The sequence below is a fragment of the Genypterus blacodes genome, unplaced genomic scaffold (assembly GCF_046128005.1).
Source record: "Genypterus blacodes isolate CSIRO-AG114 ecotype Tasmania unplaced genomic scaffold, CSIRO-AGI_Gbla_v1 ptg000067l_1, whole genome shotgun sequence".
Lineage (NCBI taxonomy): Eukaryota > Metazoa > Chordata > Actinopteri > Ophidiiformes > Ophidiidae > Genypterus > Genypterus blacodes.
This window is the reverse complement of record NW_027466879.1, coordinates 2,887,234-2,913,836: the sequence shown is the minus strand read 5'-3', so window position 1 is coordinate 2,913,836 and position 26,603 is coordinate 2,887,234. Positions and strand designations below refer to the sequence as shown.

The 26,603-nt window shown below is 44.6% G+C and overlaps 1 protein-coding gene across 1 annotated transcript in view; it reads left to right on the top strand.

Annotated features, from left to right (window-relative positions):
* The window catches only part of igdcc3 (immunoglobulin superfamily, DCC subclass, member 3), a 54,741-nt gene that overhangs the window by 15,987 nt on the left and 12,151 nt on the right, over window positions 1–26,603 (top strand). The window contains exons 3-7 of the mRNA XM_076156218.1: window positions 19,186–19,330; window positions 19,427–19,557; window positions 20,047–20,184; window positions 22,656–22,814; window positions 25,379–25,544. Of these exons, the coding sequence (XP_076012333.1) occupies window positions 19,186–19,330; window positions 19,427–19,557; window positions 20,047–20,184; window positions 22,656–22,814; window positions 25,379–25,544 (739 nt within the window). The remainder of the gene's footprint in view (window positions 1–19,185; window positions 19,331–19,426; window positions 19,558–20,046; window positions 20,185–22,655; window positions 22,815–25,378; window positions 25,545–26,603) is intronic.

The following is a 26,603-nucleotide window of genomic DNA, read 5'->3' as shown; positions in this document are numbered from 1 at the left end:
GTTTGAATGTGTGTGTGTGTGTGTGTGTGTGTGTGTGTGTGTGTGTGTGTGTGTGTGTGTGTGTGTGTGTGTGTGTGTGTGTGTGTGTGTGTGTGTGTGTCTGCAAAGTGGGATTGTCGTTAATGGATTCTGCGTTGGTCTCCGGATGTCTCCGGACCACCCTAGCCTTTCTCAAACAAACAAATGAAAAGGGGGCCTAGAATTCCTTCTGCTTGGTTTTAAGGCTCATGGGAGGAATTCCTCAGTAATAGAGGTGAGAGGTGACAGGAGAGAGAGCAGAGGCCAGGCCAAAGGTTGGAGGGGGTGGGACAGTCTCCAAAAAGTGGAGTCTGCTTCTCCAATCTGTGCACAGTGCCCCTGTGTTGATGCGTCTACCTGGAGTTCGCCTTGCAGAGGGTTGTGTGTTTTGAATGGCAGCATGTGGTCGTCGTATCATAATCACATCGTGTGTGAGAGAGAGAGATTGTGTGTGTTGGTGTGTGTGAAGACGTTCAGAGACATTTTGATGAAGTGAGGTCACTTTTTTAAGGTTCTGTTTTAGTGTTAGAAGTTCAATTTAGTGGTGCAGTAAAATGAGACGTAGGTGTAATCGTGTGTGTTTGTAATTGGTAATGAAGTTAGTCAAACTGTACGTGTGTGTACCACCGGTGTTCCTTCGTGTTCAGTCCAGCTCTCACTCCTGCCCCGTCACCATGCTTCACCACACTTAACAGAGCCTTTATGGGCCGATTGTGCAGTTAAAAGACTTTACAGGGCCTGAACCGTCCACCAATAAGCTCCAATACTCCCCTTCCTCTCATCTCTCCCACCACCTCAAAGCTGGATTGCTTGTATGAAGATGTGAGAAAAAGACATAAAGGAGGAGACAGGGGTGGTTAGTTTTACTGCTGCTACAGTCATAATAATAATAAACGTTATGATTTCATTAAAACTCTTCACAGACGCACGCAGCATCCAGCTTTCTAGTTTTCCATTTTGTTTGAACTGGGCACAGGAAATCCTTCTCTGGCGGCCAATAAGCAGAAGAGTCAGAGACAAAGGCCAGTTAGTGATGGGCTGGGAGCAGCTCTCCTTTGGGCCCCAGCCCCTCCCTACCGTGTGTGTGTGTGTATGTGTGTGTGTGTGTGTGTGTGTGTTGGGGTACCTCTTGGAGCAGAGCGGCACCTATTGTTCGTTGTGAAATGCAGGACAGTGGAGTGGCTGGGAACAGGCAGAGTCTGTGGAGATGTGCAGCCTCTGGTGGCCTGAGCGTTTGTTCTTGTGACCGACTCAGCTCTCTTTGGCTGAGGCCCCCTTTTGTTACCGCTGACTCTGGGTGGGTGTGTGTCCCCCTTGCACCAACCCCCCCCCCCCCCCTCACCCTCTGTTTCAGCATTGACTTAAATAGAGGGGTCAGGGGTCGCGGGGCATTTGGAGAGAGAAAGAGGGGGAGTTATCTAGGAAGCGGTGACCTTTTTATGTGCACTAGGGCAGAATATCCCTCCCCCTTTTTTTATTCTCCTCCCATCACGTTTCCCCTCCTCCAACCCTCAGCCTCCTGCTTATTCCCCAGCCGGGGCCCATCCCCCTGTCTCATGGCCCCTGGGCAATGGCAGTGACCTTGGCTTTGGTAGTGAAAAGAAGCGGCCCAAACCTGTCACTGCGTCGCAGCTGCAACCAACACAGCAGCCTGAATGGACAGGAGCAGAGTAATCACATTTGACCCAGTCAGAAAGGACACTGATTTGTTGCTTATAAAGGTTTTGTGTTCTGTGCTAAAACGCTCCGTCCATTTTATTACATTTACCCCGAGTGTGGCTTCTGTTGTTGACAAAAGGTTCTTCATACACAGAAGCTTATTTTGTTTTATTACGCTCGGGAGGGAGGGAGGGAGGTTTATGTTTCCACCTGCATTCAGTGTTTGGTTGGTTGGTTTGTGTGCAGGATTACTCAGAAGCTGATTTTGATGAGACTTGTTGGAATGGTGGATACAGGTTGATATCTGTGCCTGAATCAGACGGGACCCAATTGTTCACATCAAGCTTTTTTACTGACATAAGGATAATAAAGATTTGTTTACCAATGATGGCAAAACAGACGCTGTTGTAAGAATTTCACATTCTTTGTGTTCAGGCTCAGAGTGTCGGGTCGGGCCAGACACAGATAAAAATTTCTCAGCCCGGGATTGGGGAACCAGATACCCTAACCCATAGGAATTCAAACTATTACCATTTTAAAGCCTTAAGGTAAACGGTGTGCCCTTGTCACTTTAAATATTGGTTTAGATATTCTGGTTCCAGATTTAACAAAACCCTCTCATCCACAATGACAACAGAAAATAAAATCTACATAGTCTGTCCTTTGAAGTTGTCACCATGGGACGCAGCACCTGAAGTGGTCAGGGTTAAAAGCCTGTCAGACTCCAGCTCGGGTTTGTAGGCCACCAAGGCATAAAATGAATTCCATAGGAACCAATTAAAAGTTGCTGCTGGCACAGGATGGGGGATTGCAGAGGAGGCCAGTTTCCTTCTGACAAACTGTTTACAATGTCAGACATGAAGTTACTTTCGCTGCTCTGGTTTTATGTCTTGCATATAAATCCACAGTTCACGTTAATGGAAATGCAGATTGCATCGCCAGTGTCAATTTATTTAACATTTAACTAAATCAAAGCAGATGATATGAGATTTGACACTAAAAATAATCTGTCAGACTCGTTTTGATCCATCTTACAATGGAGCACAAACAACCAGATGTGACAACGACAGCACTGCATGATTTCACAATGTTTTGAACAAACCGTGCAGTGAATATTTTTATTCTATATGTTGTTTTTCAAAAGTCTTCTATTGTACCATTCTATATGATATAGCATTATGCTGACACCCCTTGCCTATGGTTGGTATTTGATTTGACAGTGGAGTTAATTACATTATACATTCTGTTTTCATCACGATGTGGTGTAGATAACATGGCAGAGTGGTGTGACGGTGTGGAAGAAACAGCCTTCAAGACATGGCAGGAGTAGATGAAAGCAGAAGGAGTTAGGGAGTAAAATAGATGGAGCATGTGTCAGTGGTCTCAAATGATCTCTGGGCCCCTCTTGCTCCAGAGGCTGGACCTTGAACCAGGAGGGAACATTCCATTCCGATGCTGTGCCGCGACCCGCTGACCCCGGCAGCTTTGTTTCAAGGGCAACCTTCGACAGGCAGCGGGATGCAAAGCAACAGCAGAAGCCATGCTTAGCTTGAAGAAGCACGCCTCTGCAGTTAGAACAAGCTGGGAAAACGGCTCCCCTGACCCCCCCTGCACACCGCGCTCGTAATTCATCATTGCAGCGTGCGCATTACCTACGCTTAACATCAAATAAATGCGCTGACATGAACATGTGCACACTTTGGCACAGAGTCATGGCCTGAGACTGTACATACACACAACAAGGCTAAAGAAAGCCCAAAGGTTATGTGCTAACTGCATATCCATGGCCACAGCCAAAGGGCCTTGGTCCCACGACTCAGAGTGTGTCTGTGTGAAACCACAACTGAAATCTTTAATGTGCACTAACACAGTTCAATCCCCTCTTTGGATAAGTGAGGAATCATGGTTAAGGACGCCTCCCCTGGCCCTCGTAGAGGTGCGGCAGATCAGATGTGTCATCTGATAATAATATAACCACTTGTATCATCTATCCAACTGCAGTCTTTAATCACACTTAAGAAAGTGTCAATGTTATTCTTTTATTGAAGCCGTTTCATGTAGTGTGTTAGTAAGTCATAAGGCAGACCATTTCATTGCTGCGGCGTGAAAAGATGAAACATGATGCTTGTAGTGTAATGGCCCTCTCCATTTGGCAGCACGGGCATTATTTGTGAGTGGGGAGACAGGTTTAGAGGGTGAGCTGGCTGATGGCAGGTTGGAAGAGTCGGTGATATGTGCTTGTGTCTGACAGCTTACGGTGGTGCTCCTCCCCGTTCTCTGCAGGGAATACACAAGGCGAGAGAAGACTGTCAGGGAGCCAGCACTCAGGGCCACATGTGTGTTCTTTGTCAACCTTTGTGTCTTTGAGGAGGTTTTTACATCAAGGCTATTAAGTAGTTAAGACTGGTGTGTCAGCCAAGTCCCCACTGTAACAAACAACAATGGAATTCTGAGAGGCCATTGAGGCTGATTTTTGGTTGATAGATGGGCGATATGGCTTTATGCTCCTTATGTCCAATGATAATTAAAAGTATATATAGATATCTAAAGAAAGGGAGAAAGAAAGGAAGAATAGATGGATAAATATATAAATAAAGCGAGGTTGGCCGGTGGCTTTGATGGATTATTTTTCCAACGGTGTCTGACAAGTCCAAAACAGGTTTGCTTTGAATATCCTGAGCGCCTACCGGTGGAGTGTGCTTGCAGCCGTGGTTACACAAGTTAATCTTCCATTAATTGATAATCCTTATGAACCTGTAGGGATTTGGTTTGCAATACTGAATCCCTGCCAAGACGGAGAGATCCTATGTTTTATAATTCAGTCGTTCAGAAGAAGTAGCCTTGGGATTCCTTTGTCGGAAGAAAAATGTTTTTTTCTGATTGAAAGCCTTAAGTTTTTCTTTGTTTGCTGAAATGCAGGAAAATGTGCATTATTATGGGATAGGATGGATATGACATCACAAGCAATACAGCCTCTGCAATGTCTTTGTTTCCACATAGAGTAGGTGAAGGCAGAGACAAAAGCCTTTCATTTCTCAGCCACTGTGTAGTTACACTAAGTGATTATGACAGATTCTGCACTGGCCTTGTACCTTGTTTTGTTCCTCTTCCTCTGCGTTTTCTCCCTCTGAATCGGTATCTCGTCGCCACCGTGCAGTGGGCGTGGCAGAGGCATGTACGTACAAAGGAGCTGGGGGTGACTGGCTGCATATTAACATGAATTCACCGGGATTAGCTGGGTTTGGAGGGAAGTGGGGGCGGGTGCCTCTGATAAGCAAGGGGGCAGTAATATCCCTGGTGACCGCAGTCAGCTGGCAGCTTGAGAACTCGCCAGAACGGAGGGAGGGAGGGAAGGGAAAGGACAGTGAAAAAGGCAAGAAAAGAATACAAAGCAGATCTCCCCATTCCGGGACATTTACAGCTTTCTGAGGAGGCTGGAATGTGATGAGTGATGTTGATCGATAACACAAAAAGAGGTGACGGTGATGCGCCGGAGATGAAAACCATTCACGCGCTGACATTCAGACTTATCAAACGCAGGTGGAACCAACAGGATCAGTAATGGCCGAATTCCATTTAGGTGTGTCAGTGTCAGACATGCTCACAGCGAAGTGAACAGTAAATGGAATGTAGCCGTCACTGGCTTTATTAGTTACACATGTGCATTTCCTGCTTTGGCGAGTGGGAATGGTGTTAGGTGGAAGGTCTGTCCTCTTTATTATTGCTCCTGTGAGCGCCCTGGAATTATGTTATTCCACCGCCTCCCCCTTTGTTGTAATTTTTATGCATTTAACATTGATTCTACCGCACACACCTATAATTTCTCTCTCTCTCTCTCCCCTTCCCTCTCTACAGTGTTTGTTTCTAGAGGCATGCGGTCGTTGGCAGAAGTATGGCTGCTCCTCTTTAGTCTTCCACCTGTCTTGTTGGTTGTGATTGATTGTAACAGCATCTCAGCATCTCTCGCCCCAGTAATTGAAGTCATATTTACAGAATGGAGCATCTGGGCTTTTGTTACTTCTTGTCTTTATCCTCCATTTAGCCCAGTATGAGCTTATGCCCAGACTCGCCCTCGCCGAGAAGACAACGATTTACCAAACCAAACGTTTTGGTTTATGAGCCACCATTACATTTTTATGGTCTCTCTCATGCCTTCTATTAGACCAGTTTCAGTCTTTGACACAATTGCTACCTCCCATTTTTACCATTGCCCCCCCAGGAACGCATCTCTGTTTGCCACACACGTGATGGCACAGTGTTGCCCGGGATTGTGATTAATGGTCGCAATTCAGCCTGAAAAATTCCCTTGAGTGGGTGCCAGTTGGCTTACGCAGAGAAGAAACTCATTACTGCTGTCAGTTGAGCTGACGGAGCAGGGGGGGTGTGAGCGATTGTATGTGTGTGTGTGTGTGCAAGAGAGAGAGAGAAACTCATTTTTGTGGATGTCACCGGGTGTGTGAGCGTCTGTCCACCTTAACTGTGTAGAAGCCATCATGCGTGAATAAGTGTGTCCACGTGTTCTCATCCAGGTGTAAAAGTGACAGCAGGGCCTGGATCCAAGTAACATGGCTGCTTTCTCAGAGATGACGTTCCTGATGCTGTGGGCATCGCGCACACGCAAACACCAACCAACGCTATTTAATGGATAACCTGCGCACACCAATTATGCCGCTTTATGAGTCACGCTCCTTTATGTGCGTCCATGTTGGGAACATATGGAGTCGTGTTTGTCTATCTCTACGCCGTCCCATCCCTCATTCAATTGGTCGACTGTCTTCTATCTGCTAAGGTAAACGCTGCAGTCGCTGCCGGCAGAATGATTTCCTTTGTCAAAGCGTATTCTTACTAAATCAATGGAAATATTTTCATTTTCAAAACATAATTACCTGTCCATTCCTATTTAATATAATGGCAGCGAGAAAGGAAAGGAAAGGGAAGGAGCAGGAGTATTAAATGAGAGAATGGCTGCATGATATGGATAAATGTACTATTCATTAGGAGATCACGATCTACATTCACACATGACACAAAGGCGGCCCCAATGAAGGTTAGAGAATGCTGCATATACATTTATATATACACACACACACATATTGAAAGAGCTTCTGCTTTATTATTATGTTAGCAAACGCAACGCCAACTTCCCTGCACTTTACATCAACATACCTCTGTCAGTTATCTATTCATTACAAGAGTGAATGAAGAGATACATGTAAATGTTTAATACGGTTTCCTTCTCTTGAAGTTAGGAGACCAACTAATAGAGATGTCATCTTTAGCATGAAGCTAACTTGTAACTTGTGACCTGTTTCTTTTAGTCAGGACCAAGCAGCAGCAAGTTTTCTCTTTATGTTTTCATATTTCTGGGTATTTCTCTCTGTTGCTTGTGGGTATTTCTGGTGTTAGAGCTTATATATGAAGCACAGGCCTATGTAACCCAGTTTACGGGGCAACATGGGGGGACTAAACAAGTTGGTCAATATTGTTGCCCGGTCTTACACTGCAGCCATCTATCAAAAAGACAACTGGTGATGTAGGATGTCCAGCTGGTAAAGTCTCTGTGCTGATAGGTTTGACACAATTGCATTTCGGGAAACTGTAATGTTAGGGTTTAGAAAGCAACAGGGACACACACACACACACACACAATGCCCAATGGGATCCGGCAGCTGGGGCACAAGTGTATCTCTTAAAATTACCAGTGTGTAGGTGACTGCGTGCGTGCGTGTGTGTGTGTGTGTGTGTGTGTGTGTGTGTGTGTGTGTGCGTGTGCGTGTGCGTGTGCGTGTGTGTGTGTGTGTGTGTGTGTGTGTGTGTGTGTGTGTGGTGGGTGGGGGGTGAGATTTACGCAGCCGTTTCAGCCATTTGGGGGGAGCGGGCTTTTTCAGGGCGCTGTGAGATGCAGTGGAGCGCATGAGGCCGTCCCGCCCTTCGTCTTTCAGATGTCCCGTGGGAGTGCCAGATGTGGGGTCATCCATCTACCCCAGACTCAGGCCAACGCCCCCTCCCCGCTAACATCACTGACAGATTCATGGTCAAGACTACATTCTACACCCTCAGAGAGGAACACACACACGTCACCTGCGTATCTTAATTTCAGAAACATTCTCCACGCTGTACGAGTGTGATCCTCCGAGCAGCTCAGTGTGAACAAGACACGGCAGCACAAAGAGAGAGAGAGAGAGGGAGAGAGAGAGAGAGAGTGAGATTTTTGGGGCGAGATCCATCCTGGTCTCCTCAGAATGGCCTCCCACCCAACAGTTGCTTCTTAATGAGGGGGAAGTAATGAGTGCTGGAGGAGAATTGTGATGCCAAATGTCCATCCAGGTTGTTATTCAGCGCCTCCGCTGTCTGAGAGGGTTTCTTATTTCTGCTCTCACAAAACAAGAGGCGGGGACATGCCAAAGAAGCATTTAATGGCATTTCCATTTGAATATAAACGTTATTTTACCCCAGATGTCTCTAAATGTTTTCAAATATCTCAAATTCTGCAGCACAGAGAAACGGGGGGGGGGGGGAGGAGGAGGCAGCTGGAGAGTCGAGCTTTTGTGCGTACAGTGAATGAGGTGAAACACAACCGGCACATAATTCATGTGGATATGTGCTCATATACGCAGGGCGAGGCATTTCATTTGAATACTAAAGCAGCCAGTTGCATGCTGCGGTATTGCTGATATTAATTAGATATGTGGCCCTTGGGCAAGCAGGGAATTGGAATCGTCAAGGCCATAGGTGCTTCCCCGGCAACAAAAAGGTGTGAAAATTAAGAGACTGTCAAAATATTTTTTAAGGCAAATTACTGCTGGCCCTTTAACAGTTGGATAATGATGGTCTGAAAAATCACAAGTGCTGGCAAATTAGTGAGTGAGCTTCGTCGCCGGATGTCGCCTCCTTCAGCTAAATGATTTTGAGTACAGACCCTTGAGGAAAGCTTATTGCTCGAGAGGAGAGAAATCATTAACTTAAGATTTTTCACTCCAATACAGTTCCAGTGAATGAGGAGGGGTAAGGGGTGACGGGGCATCGCCAGGCTAGGAAACTAGGGTAATGATTTGGGGAGCCGTTTTTGCATCTGGATGTAGCCTTCGTGCGGCGGCGGCGGCGGCTCAAATTTGGACGAGGGACAAAGAGGGAGGAGGCAAGTTAGGAGGAAAGCAAATTCTGTAGAGTAGAAGGATCCAGGCTCTACGAGATTTTGCTCATTCACACTGTTTGTGACCTCAAATCCTCTTTATCTCTATCTGTGTTCCTTTTTTTTTCAAAATCAGAGTAGCGGCAGAAATGTATCCCCGGTGAACAGGAGGCAGAAGTGAAAAACTATTACACTGTAGATAGCAGAGAGGGAGGCCTCCAGTTCTTAAGCCTAATAGATCTGGGAGCCACAGAAGCGTTCCAGGTGATGGCTCCACAACATCCCAACTCACCATCATATCACACTGAAAACCACTCACGGCTTCCTTCCGACCACTTAGCGATCTCTTCAACCTGGAGAACTCTTGTAAGACCCAGTGTAGGTAACTGAGAATGTGCCTGTGTGGGCAGAATCACATGTACAGTAATCAGCGGTGGTATTGTTCTGTGCTGCTGTGGCCAGGTCAGCTGTGAAGGACCTGCACTTTACCACAGTTTAAGAGGGGCTGAACAGAATGGCTGTAATTAGTAGTTTTACATAAGATTTGAGCACATGTACAGTATTTCTTATGTTACTTTATATTCTTCTGCTTTTTCTTTAACTATTTTGCTCTTGCTAATGTTTTAGAACAGATAGAATGTGTACAATGTAGTCACACCACATTGATAATCTCCACCTACTCTTTACATACAATAACACAATAGTTTATATTTATGTAATGAATCAGTCAATGACTTTGTTAGTACTGTTTTGTGTCAGTGGAGCTTCCAACCTAAGCTGTAAAGATGGACAGGATAAATGAGATTCCCATTCACTGATTAATGGAACAGTCAACCTTGAGTACGTTACTGTTGCTGTTGGGTTCTCAAATAAATAAAAGCCTTTTCCGATCACATAAAAACGTGGAGTAAACCGGATGCACAGGGAGACTAATTGAGATTTGAGTTTGAGCACTTTGGCGTCTTCTGAATCCATCTTTCTCTGAGTTACAGCAACACTTTGACTTCTGTGCTCTCTCTCTCTCTCTCTCTGCTGTGTAGCTGTGCTCTCTCTCTCTCTGCTGTGTAGCTGAAGTCCCCATGCCATCCTTCCAGTTATTAGGACACAGTGTACAACAGTGGCACCAATAATGAGAATAGCAGCGATTAATGTCAAATCAATGGCTATTTTTTACCGTGATGGCCCAGCTTTATCTGCCTTGTTATATTAACACTCCCTCTCTCCTCCCCCATCACTCCCTGTCTGTTTTCCTTGCCCACCTCTAATCTTACCCTAACCATGGCTGGGAGTCATTTAAATAATCCCTTAATTTTCGGCATCTGTTGTGCTTTAATGGGCCTCTCTTTAATTAGGGTCTGCCTGCTGATGTGAGCGTCGGAGGCTTAGAGCGGGGATGTGGGGCTGCAGGGGGCAGGGCAGGGGTGCCAGATAGGCCAGGATCTGAGGGGGGCGTGGCGGCGCGGAGGAAAGTGCTGGAGGTGGTAGCAGGGGCCGCAGGAAAGGGTGTGACTATGGTGAGAGGCACAGGCACCGTGCAGGGACTCAGGGGGGTTCCACTCTTTTCCCTGGGGGCGTAGATGTTAAAGGAGCATGGAAAAAAACCTGAGCAGGCAGCGAGCACGGTGTTTCCATCACCGTCTGTGGCTCTTTGTGTCACAAAAGAAGCTTTTATCAGGTCCTTACTGTTACTTCTGCACATAAGTTTATGTTTCTGTCCTGTTCTTGTAATCTCCTCATACAGAGGTCGGTCACTTGTACATGTAGAATGTCTGGACTCATCCGGTAAAAAGATTTATTAGATTTAAAGAATTATTTTCTGATGTTCTTTATTGATCTGATATAATTGGCTGCCACAGTTCAGTGGGTGTGGCTCAAATATAAAAAGTGCGGCATGTAAAGAATGAATTATGTGTCTGTAGCCAAACGTGCTCTCACTACTTGTGCAAAACATTAAACCCCAGCTGACCTGATGGTGGTGCTATAGCAACAACATTGGAACCTGACATGGTAGAATCAATAGTTTAAGAACAGTTATTAATTGTCATCATTGAGAGAAGGACTAAGTAGAGGAGGACGTTGCCTTGGCGGAGGTATTCCCCCTCTGAGTGTTCTCCATGTACACGTATGTTCAGCTTTGACCGCCTTGTTTGTTAACATACTGTAATGTTTATTATGAATATAATGGAAACAAAACCACCACTAGTTTTATGGCAACATCGACTGATTTACAGAAATCCATCTAATCCAATTCTATCCAACTAGATTGGGCTTTTTTTTTCAAGTAAAAGAAAATAGAGACAGACTTGTAATACTTCCCTAATCAGCTGCCATCCGTCTGAAGGATGTGTCAGTATTCATAAATGATAGAAATGCAACACTTCTCCATTACTTTAACTAGAGCTAATGTTACCAACAGGAACACCGGCGCTCATCCTGATGCCTTTCTCTGCTCAGCACCACACACACACACACACACAGTTCTTTGCAAATTGCAAACATTAAGAATCTGGCACCCAGCCAGCAGCAGCACTTCATTTAGATAATATCAAATAACTACCGGGTGCCAAAATTAGATTTTAAATAGCTCCACTCATCTGTCTCAGCTTTAGTTTATGTAAACCTAACCCAAGGCTTTCCCCTGATCTTATCCCTAATCTGACCCTGCAGTTAACATGACCCTTTTTACTTTGGCCTTAATTTACCCCAGTGTCCACCCTGCAGAAACCTGCTCTCTGTACCCAGATACGTTACCCGGGTAATAGAAAAACACAGCTGGTTTTTATTGGTGAGAGAAAATCCATTTACAAGTTGAGATCGTCACTCCAGCACGAGTCTCTCACTCTGAAGAGTGTGCAAGTAAGACGGATTGCCTTTAGTAATCTCATTTACCCGAGTAACTGAGATGTAATTACAATGCAGACAGCATGCAAATGATGCAGGTTAATGCACAATGTTAATGTAAGTTCAGTCATCAGATGTCCTTATCCACGTAACGTATTCAGATAACAACATTGCCTTTTAATGCAAAGTGTAAAAGGGAACAACATGCTGAAGAACCTCCCTCTTAGGACATCACCTACTCTGTCCTAGCTCTTCTGATGCTCTTGTTTTCTAATCTTTCATTTCTAATCTGTCCTTTTGTTTTTTGTTTTTTCTCATTCATCATAGTACCTAACTTATTGCACTTCTACTCTAGCTCTAGTTATGCTCTTAGCTGTTGGTTCAGGAAGGAAATGCGCTTACGATTTCTTGTGACCTGAAGTTCTTTTATCTACCTTTGTTGAACACACTTATTGTAAGTCGCTTTGGGTAAAAGCGTCTGCTAAATGACCGTAATGTAATGTAATGTAATGTAAAGTCAACTTGCTATGGCCCAATATCACAAAAAATGTCTTAAAGGGCTTTACAGGCCCACAACATCAGGAAAATACCTGACCTGCCCAAAGCTCTCTAGGAAGATGAGGAAAGACTCCAGAGGAAACCTTAACGCATAAAGAAAAAGGAAGAAACCTCAGGAGAGGCAATTCCAAGAGAGGGAAGAGAATCCCTCTCCACGAACGGCAAGGTGTGCTATAGGAACTTCCAGTGGGATTATACACAAGGAAAATAATGCAGTAAACACAGCAATGCATAGGAAATAACATGTGAGACAGAGAGGGAGGGAGGGAGGGAGGGAGGGAGAGAGAGAGAGAGAATGATATAAGCACAATACAGTCTTATTTGTGATGTATATTTGCGTCATCTATCATCTATCTGTTTTTCATTGACTTGTCTTGGCTAAACGCTGATGAAATCCCAACATGTTTAGCGTTTTTGCAAATGTGAACTATTGCAGCAGAGGTGTTCCCTCCGCCACGTCCAGACAAGCGTTACAACAGTCATCAATCTTACTATATTTAACTTAGTGCACACAACCTCTACAGTATTGATTGGAACGAGACTAAGGACAATCACACCAACTCAACGCCTCATGCAAACAAGCTGCCACACGTCGGAAATGCAATCCAATTTCAGTCAAAACAGTTTCATAATGTGGGAGCGCCTGTGTATCCGTCATGTTTAGCTGTGGATGCGGTGAAGTCAGTGCTGTTTAGAAAAAACTAGACAGGCGTGAAAGATAACCTTGGTAGGTAATTGAAGTGGACAGAATGTAGGTAATCCATGTGAGCTGATAGTTATTTTGCCGCTGCACAACAAAAGGCGAGAGGTCTAAGTGTTGAAGAGGATCTAGCAGTGATTGTCCTTAAAGTGAACAATGACTGGATTGTGCATTTGATTCCTATGTTGGAACATTCTGAGCGTCTTTGTCTGCAACTATAATTCTGTGTATGTGGAACACAGTCGCTACTACTACTACTTTTAAAAGTTATATGCATGTAAGGCTGAAGAGAACGTTGGCAGCTCCTGGCTCAGTTTCATTTAAGCAGGCCTGATTGCAACATGTGCAGTTAATGCTCTTCATCACCACATTTGTTTTTTTCAGTCTTTCATTCCATAAAAAACATTCAAGGAACCCAAATTGCTTTTTTTTTGGCCAAGTTCTTATTGAGTAAACTTTAAACTTGTTAGGGAGACAGATGGTCGGTATTAGAAAACATCTCCGCTTCAAAGCCGCGGCAAAAAAAACAATAAAAATATCAATGATCATAAACTCCAACAACAATAAAATAAGGTCAAGAATCGCTATTAAATCGCCATCCTTTACACGGGGGAAGCCATAAAAAATAAATGAGGAAACATAGTATTAAGGCCTTGCTGTATGGCCCATATTGTAGGTGCGTCGGCTGGGGAGCTTTTAATATAAATGATCCATTGTTCTCGGGCTGTTCTGTCCTTGTGCAACACGCTTCTCTGACGACGATGCCGTCCTCCACCGTGGGCGAACAGCACAACTGACGCTCTCGCCCATGAGAGGTACAGACGTAGGTCGGTGTTGACGTGCCAAAGCATTAAAGATGGGAAATGAGTGTGTGTCAGAGGAAGACAGAGTGCAGCACGTGCAGCCTCTTCCTTTCGTTGGTAATAAGCATCACGCACCAGGAACCTGCAGATTGATCGCTGGAGTGGCCGGGCTTTGGCGCGCTGAGGGTTTGGGTGAGGTGGAGGGGGTCTAGTGGGGCAGGGAGCCAATAAAATAGCACATCTGCATTAAAATGCCATCTCTAGGGTCTGAGCACAGAGCCTGCTATTTCAGGGATGCCTATTTAAAGGCTGTTGAAGTGTGGGCTCTCCACGCTGGAATAGCGTCGTACACCATCTCCATTATTTATGGGCCTCATCTCTATTTTACTGGTTTGCTGAGGTGGGGTGGGGCGGGGCGGGCACGGCAGTCATCACCGCCGCTTGAACAACATGTGCTTAATGATGTCACGGGCTTGAGAGGGCTCGTGGGGGCTGAGTGAGGTGGCGAGGTGAGGAGGGGGCACGGTGAAGAGCCCGGCAAAAGGTTGAAATCTATGGGACCGGGGGACCGAGAGGGGCCCGTAGGCGAGGAGAGCTGTGAAGGAGGGCGATGACATTATAACACAGGGGCTCGCTGAAGCTTCGTGCCATAGCTGGAGGTTTGAATGGTTCTATAGGATGTCCTTCTCCTGCGTCATTACCTTTGTCATATCAATGAATCAGCCCCACCCCCAGTCTGGCAAAAAACATGTGACCACAAGTGTGTAAAAAAACATGGAAACGGCCGATTTTGTGTCTGTGGGGGGAAGTCATCAACGACACAGTATGAGGTTTTAATTGTGTGTGTGTGTGTGTGTGTGTGTGTGTGTGTGTGTGTGTGTGTGTGTGTGTGTGTGTGTGTGTGTGTGTGTGTGTGTGTGTGTGTTTAACTGAGCAGCACAGATATGGATCATTACTTTTGGTGTGATTAACAAAAAATAATAAATCAGCAAGGCCTCCTTCAAATAATTGTCCCATAATCCGCGTTTACTTCATTAGATAGTTTCTCATTAGAGCAGGAAGTCCATTAGCTTACATTTCTGTTGTAAACGGTTTGTAGAGGAATTAAGAGGATGGAGGGGAATTCATCAGGCCCACAATCACATGGACATGCATTCAGATTTTCATAATTCCTTGCTTTCTTCCCGCTTTAGGCAGTTTTTTTTACTTCTTGGTATCAAACAGAACGCCAATGCGTTGCCGCTCACTTGTTGCCCGGTATTAGATGACCAGAGCTTAGACAAGACCTGATTTATGGCGTAACTACTCATCTAAATCACCACGCTTCACATTCCCTGTCTCTGACCTTCCCTCATATTACTCACTTACTCATTCCTCTGTTGTGGTTGTCACTGAGAAACTGTCAAACATATGTCCAAGGAGCAATCTCCCCCCCCTGCGCACTTGTGTATGGATTTCTTTTTAGTATGCACCCCAACCCCTCTCTCCCTTATTGCAGTAATTAGACCTGCTCCATTTAAGCCAGCAGCCCCATGCTGGTAGTGGACAGTCTTTAATCATATGTGAGTGCCTGTCAACACTTAGCAAATGAAGAGACAATAGAAAAACAAGTTTGTTGGAGCCGTTTGGGTGACAGTGGCTCATTGTGTCGTGTGTGTGTGTGTGTGTTTGTATGTTGCTACTACGCCACAACACGCACACCGTAGTGATATTTATTGAAGCAGCTGTTTGCGTATGATGATGTAATGCTGTTGTTGAGGATCTAACTTTATATTGTTTCCGCAACATTAAACCCAGAAGCATGACTGATGATTTGCCGTTTTCCTTTACAGTCAGCATGATTCTGAACACGTTTCTCTAATTCCATACGCGTTTGTCTCTCCAACACTATTGTGATTTTCTAATTGTGTCCGTAGCTGCGAGTGTGTCGATACTGGCAGGGCCTCTTAGAGAATCCATGTTTTATGCATGAGGGCCAAGGGTGGGGACCATTAGGGGGGGGGCGTAGGGGAGTGGGGGGGCTGCGGACACACAACAGCCAGATCAGCGGACACCATGACTACTTGGCAAAGATGCACAAGAAAGCTCCTATAGGCGCTGGTCCCCCTTTTCAACTTCTTTGTTGCCCAGCATTCATGTGCAATTTCATTTCCACAGTCTTCCTCTCACTACAATAGAGATGGACTGTAACAGTAATGCGAGTGTGTATGCCTGTGTGTGTGTGTGTCTTAATTTGAGCCAGCGAGATGCTTTGATCACATTAGTCACTCTGCGCGCACTCTTTCTGTACATTGTGTTCTGGAGGATTCCTTCACTGTTCCTCCACACCTATAGCTGTCTGCATCAGGCTGTGATATACGGCTGCACTCTGCCAGCCTCTGCCCCGGGCTCCTCATTCAGCAGACCAACACACAAACTACCGCTGATTGCTTTTGTCAACACTCGCACTGAAAAAGTGTGTATGGAGAGGCACTTTGTCTATCTACCTACGACTTACTCTATCTGGCTACGTTGGACCCATTTACACCTCGTATAAGCATCGGATGTGTATTTAGATGTTATCCAGATATTGAAAAACAATCTTAATGCAAGGTTTAAGAGCTCACAAGCCAGAATTGATCAGAATCCAGTCAGATCAGATCACCAGCTACATTACCATCCATGTTTCAGATAGAATTAGACCGAGTTTCCATCAGCAAATACAAATCTGCCAATGTCACGTCCATGAACTCACGTTTACTTGGAAAGTGTGTAGAGAGAAAGCCACAAAACCAACAATGGACAACACTCGTTTGTTAAACCTTGTTGCAATTCATCAGCACATAGGAGCACGTAGACCAAACGCCACCGTAATGACATCGGAAATGGCCATTAATCTGCGGCCAAGGCAGCTCCACCGGGCGATAAGAGCAGCTTTACGTCATGTATCACCGCTTTAGACTCGCCTATTTGCCCTGTGTGTTTCTTGCGGGTTTTTATTGTATTGAACAAAAAACGTATCCACCTCAAGTGAGCATGTAAACGTTTCAGAAATATGTGTTTGTATCTCTTCTGTTTCCATCAAGCATTCCCAGTTTGACATGTCCTGCTGTTTCGTCCTGCAGGAGAAAGCAGTTTACATGCAAGGATACGGAAAGAGCCGTGTTCACACTACAACAGTGGTCAGGTTATAAAATATTATTGATGTTCACAGTGGAGGTTGAGCTGTGTGTATATGCAGTGAGCTGGCCTGAAAATGTTTACGGCTTGAAGGTTGCGAGTCCCATGTGTAAAAATAGCAGTTTGGCCCTTGAGACCGGCACTTAAGCAGAATTACCTTGGTAATAAGTCCAGCTGTTTACATAAATGAGGCCGTATTGTAATATTATAGGGAAGGTAAAAAAATATGTCAGCCTGAATCAAAATCTGGCTTTTTGTGATGTTTTATGATTTTTCTACGGATGGAAACATGGAGAATGAAACGTCTCCCAGCTTATGCAGGATGGATCGTCTGTACTGGAAGGATAGTAAATTAGCATGTTTAAATTTTCATCAGAGTGCCATACATCCATTTGGAGATCTAAGGTCAAGTCGTGTCGGAGAATGCCACGCTTCTCATTAAGCTCTGAAATGGAATAATCACACTGTGGGACCATTAACACAGCTGCATGGCTCTAAAGCAGCGACTCTCTCCCCCCGTATCGCTCCCCGTGTCTCATTTTCTCCTCCATTACGGAGCGGAAACAGTTTCAACAACATCTATACATCTATATAGGCCCGTCGCATCAGAGGAATTTACTGCACAACATAAATACAAATACAAATGGCATGTCAGCAGAGATAATTCAAGACAAATAGCAGATACGTCCGTAAATAAATAGATTTCACTATCGGCTGCGCAAAATGTAGACACGCAGGGCATTAGGGGAGTAATATGCACACGCACACGCTGTTATCAAGAGACGCAAAGGGTGAAGAAATGATGTTACTCTGAGGACAAACAAGGCAACAATGGAGAATATTTCAGGCGCACTTAAGCTCTGCCATTCCTCCTAAGCATTGAATTAATGGAGGCTGCATGTTGGGAAGGAGCGAGAGGTTATGAAATAACAAGGATAGGTCCCTCTCCTTATGCTAACCAACTGTGTTCAGATAAGTCTGCTTTCATCCAACTTAATTACGGTTGACATTTAAATGAGTCCACTTGTGTTGTGTGAGGTGGGATAACAGCGGAGGAAGAGCGGCCTCCTCCCTAATTGAGTTTGTCGCTGGCTCCACCTTGGAAGTCGCCGTCGATCTACAGGGAGCAGAGATGTGAAGTGCAGCTGAATGAGGCTCTCTGTATGGATACTGATACCGGTCATGTTGTATGATGACATACAGTATGTGCGTGCGTGTGTGCGTGTGTGTCCTTGTCTTTGTGTTTGTGTCGGTCAGCGTGCATTTAAAAAAAAAGGTGACCTGACCTTCAAACTAAATGTGAACATATGGCAGGAAATCCATATGCCGGGCCTTTATTTTACATACAGCATGTATGTAGAGATCACCTTCAGCTGATGGCCGCGGCTCAGGTAGAGCTGCTGTACACGTGTCATGTCTTCAGTTGGACATAATGGATAAGCTCAGAGGAACAGGAGACACGCTCCCATTACACATCTCTGCTGCTAAATTGTTTGAGAGAGGAAATGACTTCAGAACAGGGAGATTTCTTAATTAGTGTTTCAGACGGCGTGAGGAGGAGTGTGTTCTTTATCTTTACTGTAGTAACATCACACAGAAGACAAGGAAAACTGAATTGGCACATTCAGGCTCAAACTGAGTGAAGCAAAGCTGAAATATCTCCAACCGAGTGTGTGAGTGTCACTGAGTGAGATGAGTGAGAATAGAGAAACATTTAAATAGAACTGAACTTCATGATGTAATGACTTAGAGTATGGACTGTGTGATTGCTGTTAAGGCCTGTTAATGTCTCTGCCTTGTTCAGCTATTTGTCACAGGCACATTCTCAGGTTACTCTGCACCTGTGTGTGTGTGTGTGTGTGTGTGTGTGTGGGAGAGAGAGTAAGACCGCATGGCTCTGGAAGGTAGAGCGGTCATTTAGGAATCAGATGTATTGGTGATTTTCCAGGGTTACATAATTCAGCGTGTATCTCTAATATCTGAAATGAGTCACAGGTCCAAAGAGATGCAGTCGGCCTCCGTGTTAATGAATGTGACAGCGAGCTCCCGGGAAGCATTTGTGTCACACTGTGGAGCTGCATGCATTACAAATAGGTGGATAAGGATTACACACACGCGTTCCGTCTCCTGTTCTGTGTGTGAATACGATCCTGATTCATATTTTACGAAATACCATATTTATTGATTCTCCTCCTGAAATAAGACTTTACTATCTAACAGAACGCGGCTTGTTTATGGTGTCGTGTTGCCGCTGCTGTGTGTTGTGTATTGATGTGTTGTGATGAGCTAATCTTTCCCTTTTACTCCCTCTGCAGCCGTGGCAGAGTTCCATGTCCAGCCAGAGTCGGTGCATGCAGACGAGGCCGGCGTTGCCCGATTCCAGTGTCAGATCCACGGTCTGCCCGAGCCGGTGATCAGCTGGGAGAAAGACGGCCAACCGGTGGACACAAAGGACGAGAGGTTCGATAACAAAACATAACATAAAAACGGCTGAACACTTATTCTATTAAGCTGTACTTTACTAGTCAAGATCCCCTTGTTATTCCTCTCTTGCAGGTACACACTCCTGCCCACAGGTGTTCTGCAGATTACAGGCTTGTGTCAGGAGGACAGCGGGAAGTTCTGCTGTGTGGCTCATAACAGCGCCGGAGTGAAACACAGTGCTGAGGCGCTCCTCACTGTTTCAGGTTGGAATATTTCATGATTTACAGATCATACTCTTATAAATAAATAAAATAAAGACCCGACTCTTTGGCGAACACCTTCACACCTACTGTCCATTTAAAAAAAAAAAAAACATAAAACCATTAAACTGGACCGGAGTAGATCTGTTCTTGTGTTCTATTTGAATCTCATACGTACGTGACGTTTGATAAAAGCCTCTGCCAAACGACTCGATGTAAATGTCACATGAAACACACACACACACACCCTCTCATGTCTATTCTGTTCTTTTGTCCTCGCCATCGCCGCTTCAATACCACCGCTGCATTTCCGCTTTTTATCTCCCCAACATATTCCCAAGATTTTCCAAAGCCATTGTTCCCCTGCCTGATCCAGGAGATACAGCATATCGAGCTAATGCACTCTGGAGAAATCCAATTAAAGGATGCCATCCATCAAGCTCTCACATGCGTTCCCATCTCACGCCCTCCCTTCTGCATTTTTTTTTTCAGACTCCCAGTCTTCTGTTTACAAAGAGCCTATGATCCTGGTCGGACCGGAAAACCTCACCCTCACTGTGCACCAAACTGCCATCCTGGAATGTGTTGCTACTGGATACCCTCGGCCCATTGTGTCTTGGAGCAGACTTGGTAAGATAAAATTCTCATCAGATGAAAGGAACAAATCCCCCCTGCCTCTCAAGTAAAAGCCACTATTGACTTGGAGTCTTGATTTGCCACATGTACAGTTTCAGCCTGTACATTCTGCTGTGTGTGTGTGTGTGTCTGAGTGTTCATTTGAGATGTTGTGTGTCCTTTGTATCTGCATCTCTATCTCTGAGAGTTCAGCTTTGATCTGTCATGCATTGTGTAATGCGAGCGTGTGTGTATATTCCTATTGTGTATACAAGGGGCAAGATGATCTAACATGAGGCCTGAGGGCTAAACATTCTGTTTAGCTCTTGATAAATGCATCCTTCCTCTCTCATGAAGTTAAACCTCCTTGGAATCACTGGAGGGCGTCTGAGTAATTGCTATGAGGTGTTGAGACAGATACAATTTGTTTTCCTGCCTTCTCCTGCATTTTCTTAACTATCACTCAAAGTCTGTCACCACCAATTCTTCAATCTGGAATCTGTTTTTTTTTGTTTCTATTATCCAATGTGACTTGCTGTTCAAAATGTAAATTGCAGTCCCTCCCATCCAGCTGGGCATAATCAGATTGAGGATATTGCCTTACACAATGTGCCCAGAATGAAATGCTAACACGGTGGGATTTCTATGTATTAGATTAGGGCAGAGAGGCTGTTATAAGCTGCATAATGAATCTGATAGATTCAAATCAGTCACTCCTTAATGCCAGAGTTTGTTTGCAGCTATTCATTCAACAGCACGGCAGTCTGCTGCTCGCCTGCTCTTTCTTTTTCTGACACTAAATTAATTTGTGGTTAACAGAGAGAAACTGATGGAGGACAGAAAGAGAGAGACGGCAAGAGAGAGAAAAGAAAAGGCAAAGAAAAGAACTTCCACTGACACAAAAGCGTGCTGTGCTGCTCCTCCGCAGCCCAGTGAGCTGTGAGTCAGTGATAATGGAAAGATGTAGGAATAGCAATAAAACACATCATCTTGAGAGATGTAGAGCATAACCACTTGGCAGGCAAGGTGGAGTGATTTATTTCATCTTAATAGCTTGTCATGATTAATTAAGAATATTGTCTTGATGATCTATCGCCAGAAGATTACAACGAGATGTAAATGGGATTGACAAAATATGCACAGTATGCCAGAACGCTCTGGAATTTTGTTTGAGATTCTGCTAATCAGTGCCTCAAAGCCATGCTTGAGCTCCAGTAGAGATATCTCATTAAAACGGAGTAAGTAGAAAGTCAGCTGCTCCACAAAAACACACTAACAACTTCATCATCTACATCAAAGTCATTGAGTGCTAGGACCCTGCTTTGTCTTTAAACATGTCTTATATCATTTCCAGAACAAAGCTGCTAACAGGACATCATTAGATTTATGCTGACTTTATTGATGAATAAAGAAACATAATTGCATGTGTCCCTTACTTATATGTATGTAAGTTATGACTGTAGATGAAAAAGGACTTTCACACAGTATACATGTGGTATAAGTCTCCAGCTGGAGCTCCTGCATGGTGTCCAGCATCTCCCTGCCTCCCTGCTTGGCCTTTTAACACATGAACTCTGGACCATATGGGCTTATAGGCTGCAGATGGAAGTTATAGATGGGTTGGAAATGCCCCCTTGGCCCCATGGCTAATATCAGACACCAGACAGAAGTCATTGTTGGGGTTGCAGATAGAAAGAGAGAGCACAGTGAAGTGTAGAGGCTTATCATGTCAGAACAGAAGGAGGGAAGCACAGGGAGCTACAGCAAATTATTATCACCGGCCAACTGCTAACCAGAAAACAGCGTTAAGCTCTTTGATCCTGTAGGCAGATAGGAGATAAGAAGTTGCGCTGCAGTTTCGGGGGCCCCGGCTGTAGCTTAAGTGTAACATCCCCTCGTTGCACTTTTAAAAACAATTACCAGAGGGCTTTGAGGAACAAGGTGTGAAGGAAGAAATCCTGCTCAACAAGCTTAGAAATTAATTAGCGCTTCTTACTTTGAGACGCTGCTCTCACAATGGAAACATTCATTCACTTGAACACATCTCAAGACAAACACACTCATTAGGATGTCACTCATTAGAGCCTCTCTATTTCTGACTCAGAAGCTTATACGTGCTGTTAATTAATTACAGCGTGTGCACTCATTAATAGCTCAGACTCGCTGTCCCTATCTTTCATTCTCAACAATGTTTCTGTTGCATTGGCACGAAAAACTGTTCAAAGCTTTTTCTTTAACCTTTAGGACAGAAATAACATTGCCTACTTTATTTTGTGTCTTCAGGCATCTGCAGCAGTTTTAATCATGCTGGCTGTTGAGTTATCCTTCTCTGATCTGTATCCTAGTATCCTCCCCCTTCATCCCCACCAATTACACACACACCTCCCGTACATGCACACAGCTGCCACTTTTTTGTGTGACCCTATTTCATCTCCCCATCCTTCTCAGTCACACTAAGCTGCTCTCTCGCTCTATTTCCTGGACAGATGGCCGCCCCATTGGTGTGGAGGGTATCCAGGTACTGGGCACAGGAAACCTGATGATCTCAGATGTTGGTGTCCAGCACTCAGGGGTCTATGTGTGTGCTGCTAACAAACCAGGGACCCGTGTTCGAAGGACAGCTCAGGGACGTCTAGTGGTCCAAGGTGAGTTCTAGCTCGACAAAATGTGCCCTTTTCCAAAGATCAGGTGGGCGGAGCAGAAGCCATCGAGAAAACAAAGTCCTATTACAGCTATGGTCAGTTTAGTTAAAGGTACCTTGATAACCTCTCAAATGAAGGCTGGAGACTCTTTAGATTTTTTATTCAGAGATGCTAATGGTTTACATTTATTTCATTGGATGACGCAAATGCTGCTGCAGAGACTTGCAACTAGGATGGTAGATGGTAGACCTGTTTAATGCAAGAAACAGTAATGATGATGATGTGAATTTGGTGCCCATACTTGGTAATGAGTCAGCAGTTGTCAGCTCTCAGGGACAAGATGAGATAAGATAATCCTTTATTCGTCCCACAACGGGGAAATTCACATGTTACAGCAGCAAAGTGGATAGTGCAAAGCAATAAAGGGCATTAAGATAAAAATAGAATAAGATAAGAGCCTAACAAAAGTTAAGAGCCTATCCAAAGTACAGTACTTGTAGGTACTTGGACCTGGATTTACAGATCCAGGTACCTGTAGTTCTGAGCCATTACCGTTTTAGAAAGCTTCAGCTGACAATGGGAGGTCTACAAGTATGGCGCCTGAATAAGAAATCACATGACTTCACGAGAAAATGCTTTACACAGGGGATAAATGGTTCAGAGTGAAGGATGAGCCGTGTCAAACTGATTTCAGGTGTCTACACTTTCATACTGTAGTCTCTTGAATGGTAACCGATGGATACCAACAGTTAGCACTCCTGTAACGTGTACAAGGTTTGTAGTAAATAAACTAAGACGTGCAGAAATCATTAGCTGGGTCCTTTGAATGCGCCCTCTGACATTGCTTGGGTAATAATTCTATTGTTTATTTTATTCACAATAGCTTGGAAGCATTTGTTTGTGAGACTGATGGCTTTGGCCAGGTGTGTGTGGCCGTGTGTGTACATTCATTGTCACCCAACAGGAAACATTCAGCACAAGGCTCACACGTGTATTGATCACATGGCCCACACTTTGCCTCGACCATAGCAATATTGATCCTGGTCAATATTTCATTTAATCTGCCTGTCAAGTCTGTGACAAGCCCAACCCTGGCAGGAACAAAGAAGAAAAGCCCGGGTTGTTAATTGTGGTCACTAGCTTTGGTTTGGTTATTGATTGGGTGTAATCTTAATTCCTAAATAAAGATCGACTGGTCTGATGTCATTATGGGAAGAAAGCAGCTGTTTTACTACATGGCCAAGGAGAAATAAGACATAAGTCATATTTGATGTCCCTTTGAATCTCAGTAGAGTGGACGGCCAAATTAATACGGACAAGAGTACAAATGAAACCTTCACTCATTACGCAAGCATGCTGAGCCTAAATCAATTAGGTGCTGATTCGGTTCTCCTGAGATACAAAAGGAACACAGGCAGTACAAAGCCTGGAGGAGGAGGAGTCAGAAGCCAAAAGGGAAAACAAGAGCAAGATGGATAGCTGCTGCTGATGATTTAACCCACACCCTCACAGGTGCAAATCAATATATTTCCAAGCTCGTCCCTGACCTTCACCTTTATGTCGGTCCCAGAGAATAAACCAAACACAAGAGAGAAGGAGACAGAGGCTGAATTGGAGAAAGAGAGAGATAAATGAAAGGTCCATCAGATGCTGTCAGCGGGCGCCATTCAAGTGCCTGAGGGCTGCTTAGCTGTTCCAGCGGGAGAATGGAAATGCTCCTATTGAAAAAGCGTCAGACAACATAATGTCCATAAGGAGGGGAAAGGAGGAGAAGGACAAAATGCAGAGGAAAATGGTGAAGGACGTTCCTAAACTGAAAAGAAATGACAACACATAAATGATGGAATTGTCAATACGTGGCTGTTTGATTGAAATGATATCAAATCTGTTAAAACACAATCAGACGCCAGCTTCTTGTCGAGGAATTGAAAGAAGATTATGGAATAAATGATGAAGAAACGTGATGGAATTGAGATGAGTTTTCTAACCTCTTGTGCTCGCTGTGAAATGTTGCAATTGTCACGGGCTTTTGAGTTAATATGAGCATAAATAATTCAGGTTATCAAATCAGTGATCACCGCCACGGCCATAATGAGTCTGCAGGCAATGATACGGTCAGTCCATCAGCTCAGATCAAATAGAAGCAGCCAGTCAGGAATTAAACACGCGGGCTAAAGTACCTGTCCTGCTAAGTGAACCGTTTCATAATTTATAACCATTAATTGATCATAACTGTAAACCGACAGCATGAGATGAGGCAGGGCGGGATTAAAGGTACGATCCACATGTAAGAGAGACGATCACATCACCAGCAAAACCAAAACAAAGGAATGGAAGCTGCAGTCAATCTTACATTAGCTGTCAAGCCTTTAATTTTACTGTCTCTCTCTTTCTCCGTCTCAATTTCTCTTTTCCTTCTCATTCCATCCCTGTGTCTTTTCTTCCCTTTGTTTCTGAAAACCCCAAGTGTTGAATTTATGGATCTAGCTGAAATCTATCTCTCTCTCACACACTGATGGAAGAGTCTCTGTGGTCTCACTCTGTGTTTTCCCTCCTCCCTCCGTCAGCCCCTGCAGAGTTTGTGCAGCCTCCGCAGTCCATCGCTCGGCCGGTCGGCACCACTGCCATCTTCACCTGCCAAGCACAGGGCGAGCCTGAGCCTCAGCTGACCTGGCTGAAGAACGGACAGATCCTGGAGCCCGGAGGACACGTCAAACTCAGAAACAACAACAGGTAGATGAGTGTCTTTGTGTCCAGTGTGGATTTTAAGAGGTTTTGTTTTTCAGTGTTAATCCAGTGTCACACGAGTTTGCAAACTAATCCACTAATATTACATCTTTGTCCTTGAATCCTTGAATTCATGTGACACATACAGAGCAGGAAGTAGACCAGTATGGTGTGGAATATTACAATTTTACTTTTTTCCACTACCAAACAGCCAACTACAAAGCTAGTTAGCGAGTTCTATATGAGCCTCGATCCAGCAGGCTTCCTCTTTCCTGACATGCCACTAACTGCTTTCACCTCGTATTCAAAGTTGCTGTCAGGAAACTGGGACAACATGCGAAAGGAGGGCAGTGAAGAAGTCCGTTTAGCCAATACAGAAGGACCATGTCACCTAAATCCCTGGAGGGAGGAAATCCTACCTATAGTAAATAAGATAAGATGTTAGATACATTTATTGGGATATGATTGTGATTGGTAGTAGCATTATGGGACCTGAACTATACAGCAATATTTGTACAAAAAGTATATTTCAGTATCCAGCGACCCAATTAACTAGTTACATCATTGCTGGACAACAAGTGGGAAAAATATAAAGCGATGAACAGAATAGACTGGACTGGGTTGGGTTGGAGCCCTGCTGTAGACCATTAATGCATAAAACATGCAGTGTCTGTCATTAATGTGGTTGGATTTCACCCATGATCATCAGGCCACCTGCCATATCACTGCATAGCTAGACCCAACTCCCTGCATCAATATGGATATCTGCATTAAGCACTGCCTTGATTTGCTTCCCTGATCTAATGATTGGCATCATTAAAGGTTCAGTCTCACCCTGTAACTGTTGCTTGTAACACTACAGCTGCTGGCATTCATGCCTGCCAAGACATGAGCCTCAATTTATCTAAGCCTTTGTATGTGGGGAGCGTTCTTATGGATCCCACTCCTTTTCTGCCAAGACCCGCCCTTCAATCACCCTTCAAGCGCTGGGATTGGCCAGGCGCCCACGCTCAGGCCAGGCAATGCAACAGTGTTTATCTAAACCTTAACCCCTAAAATACAGCT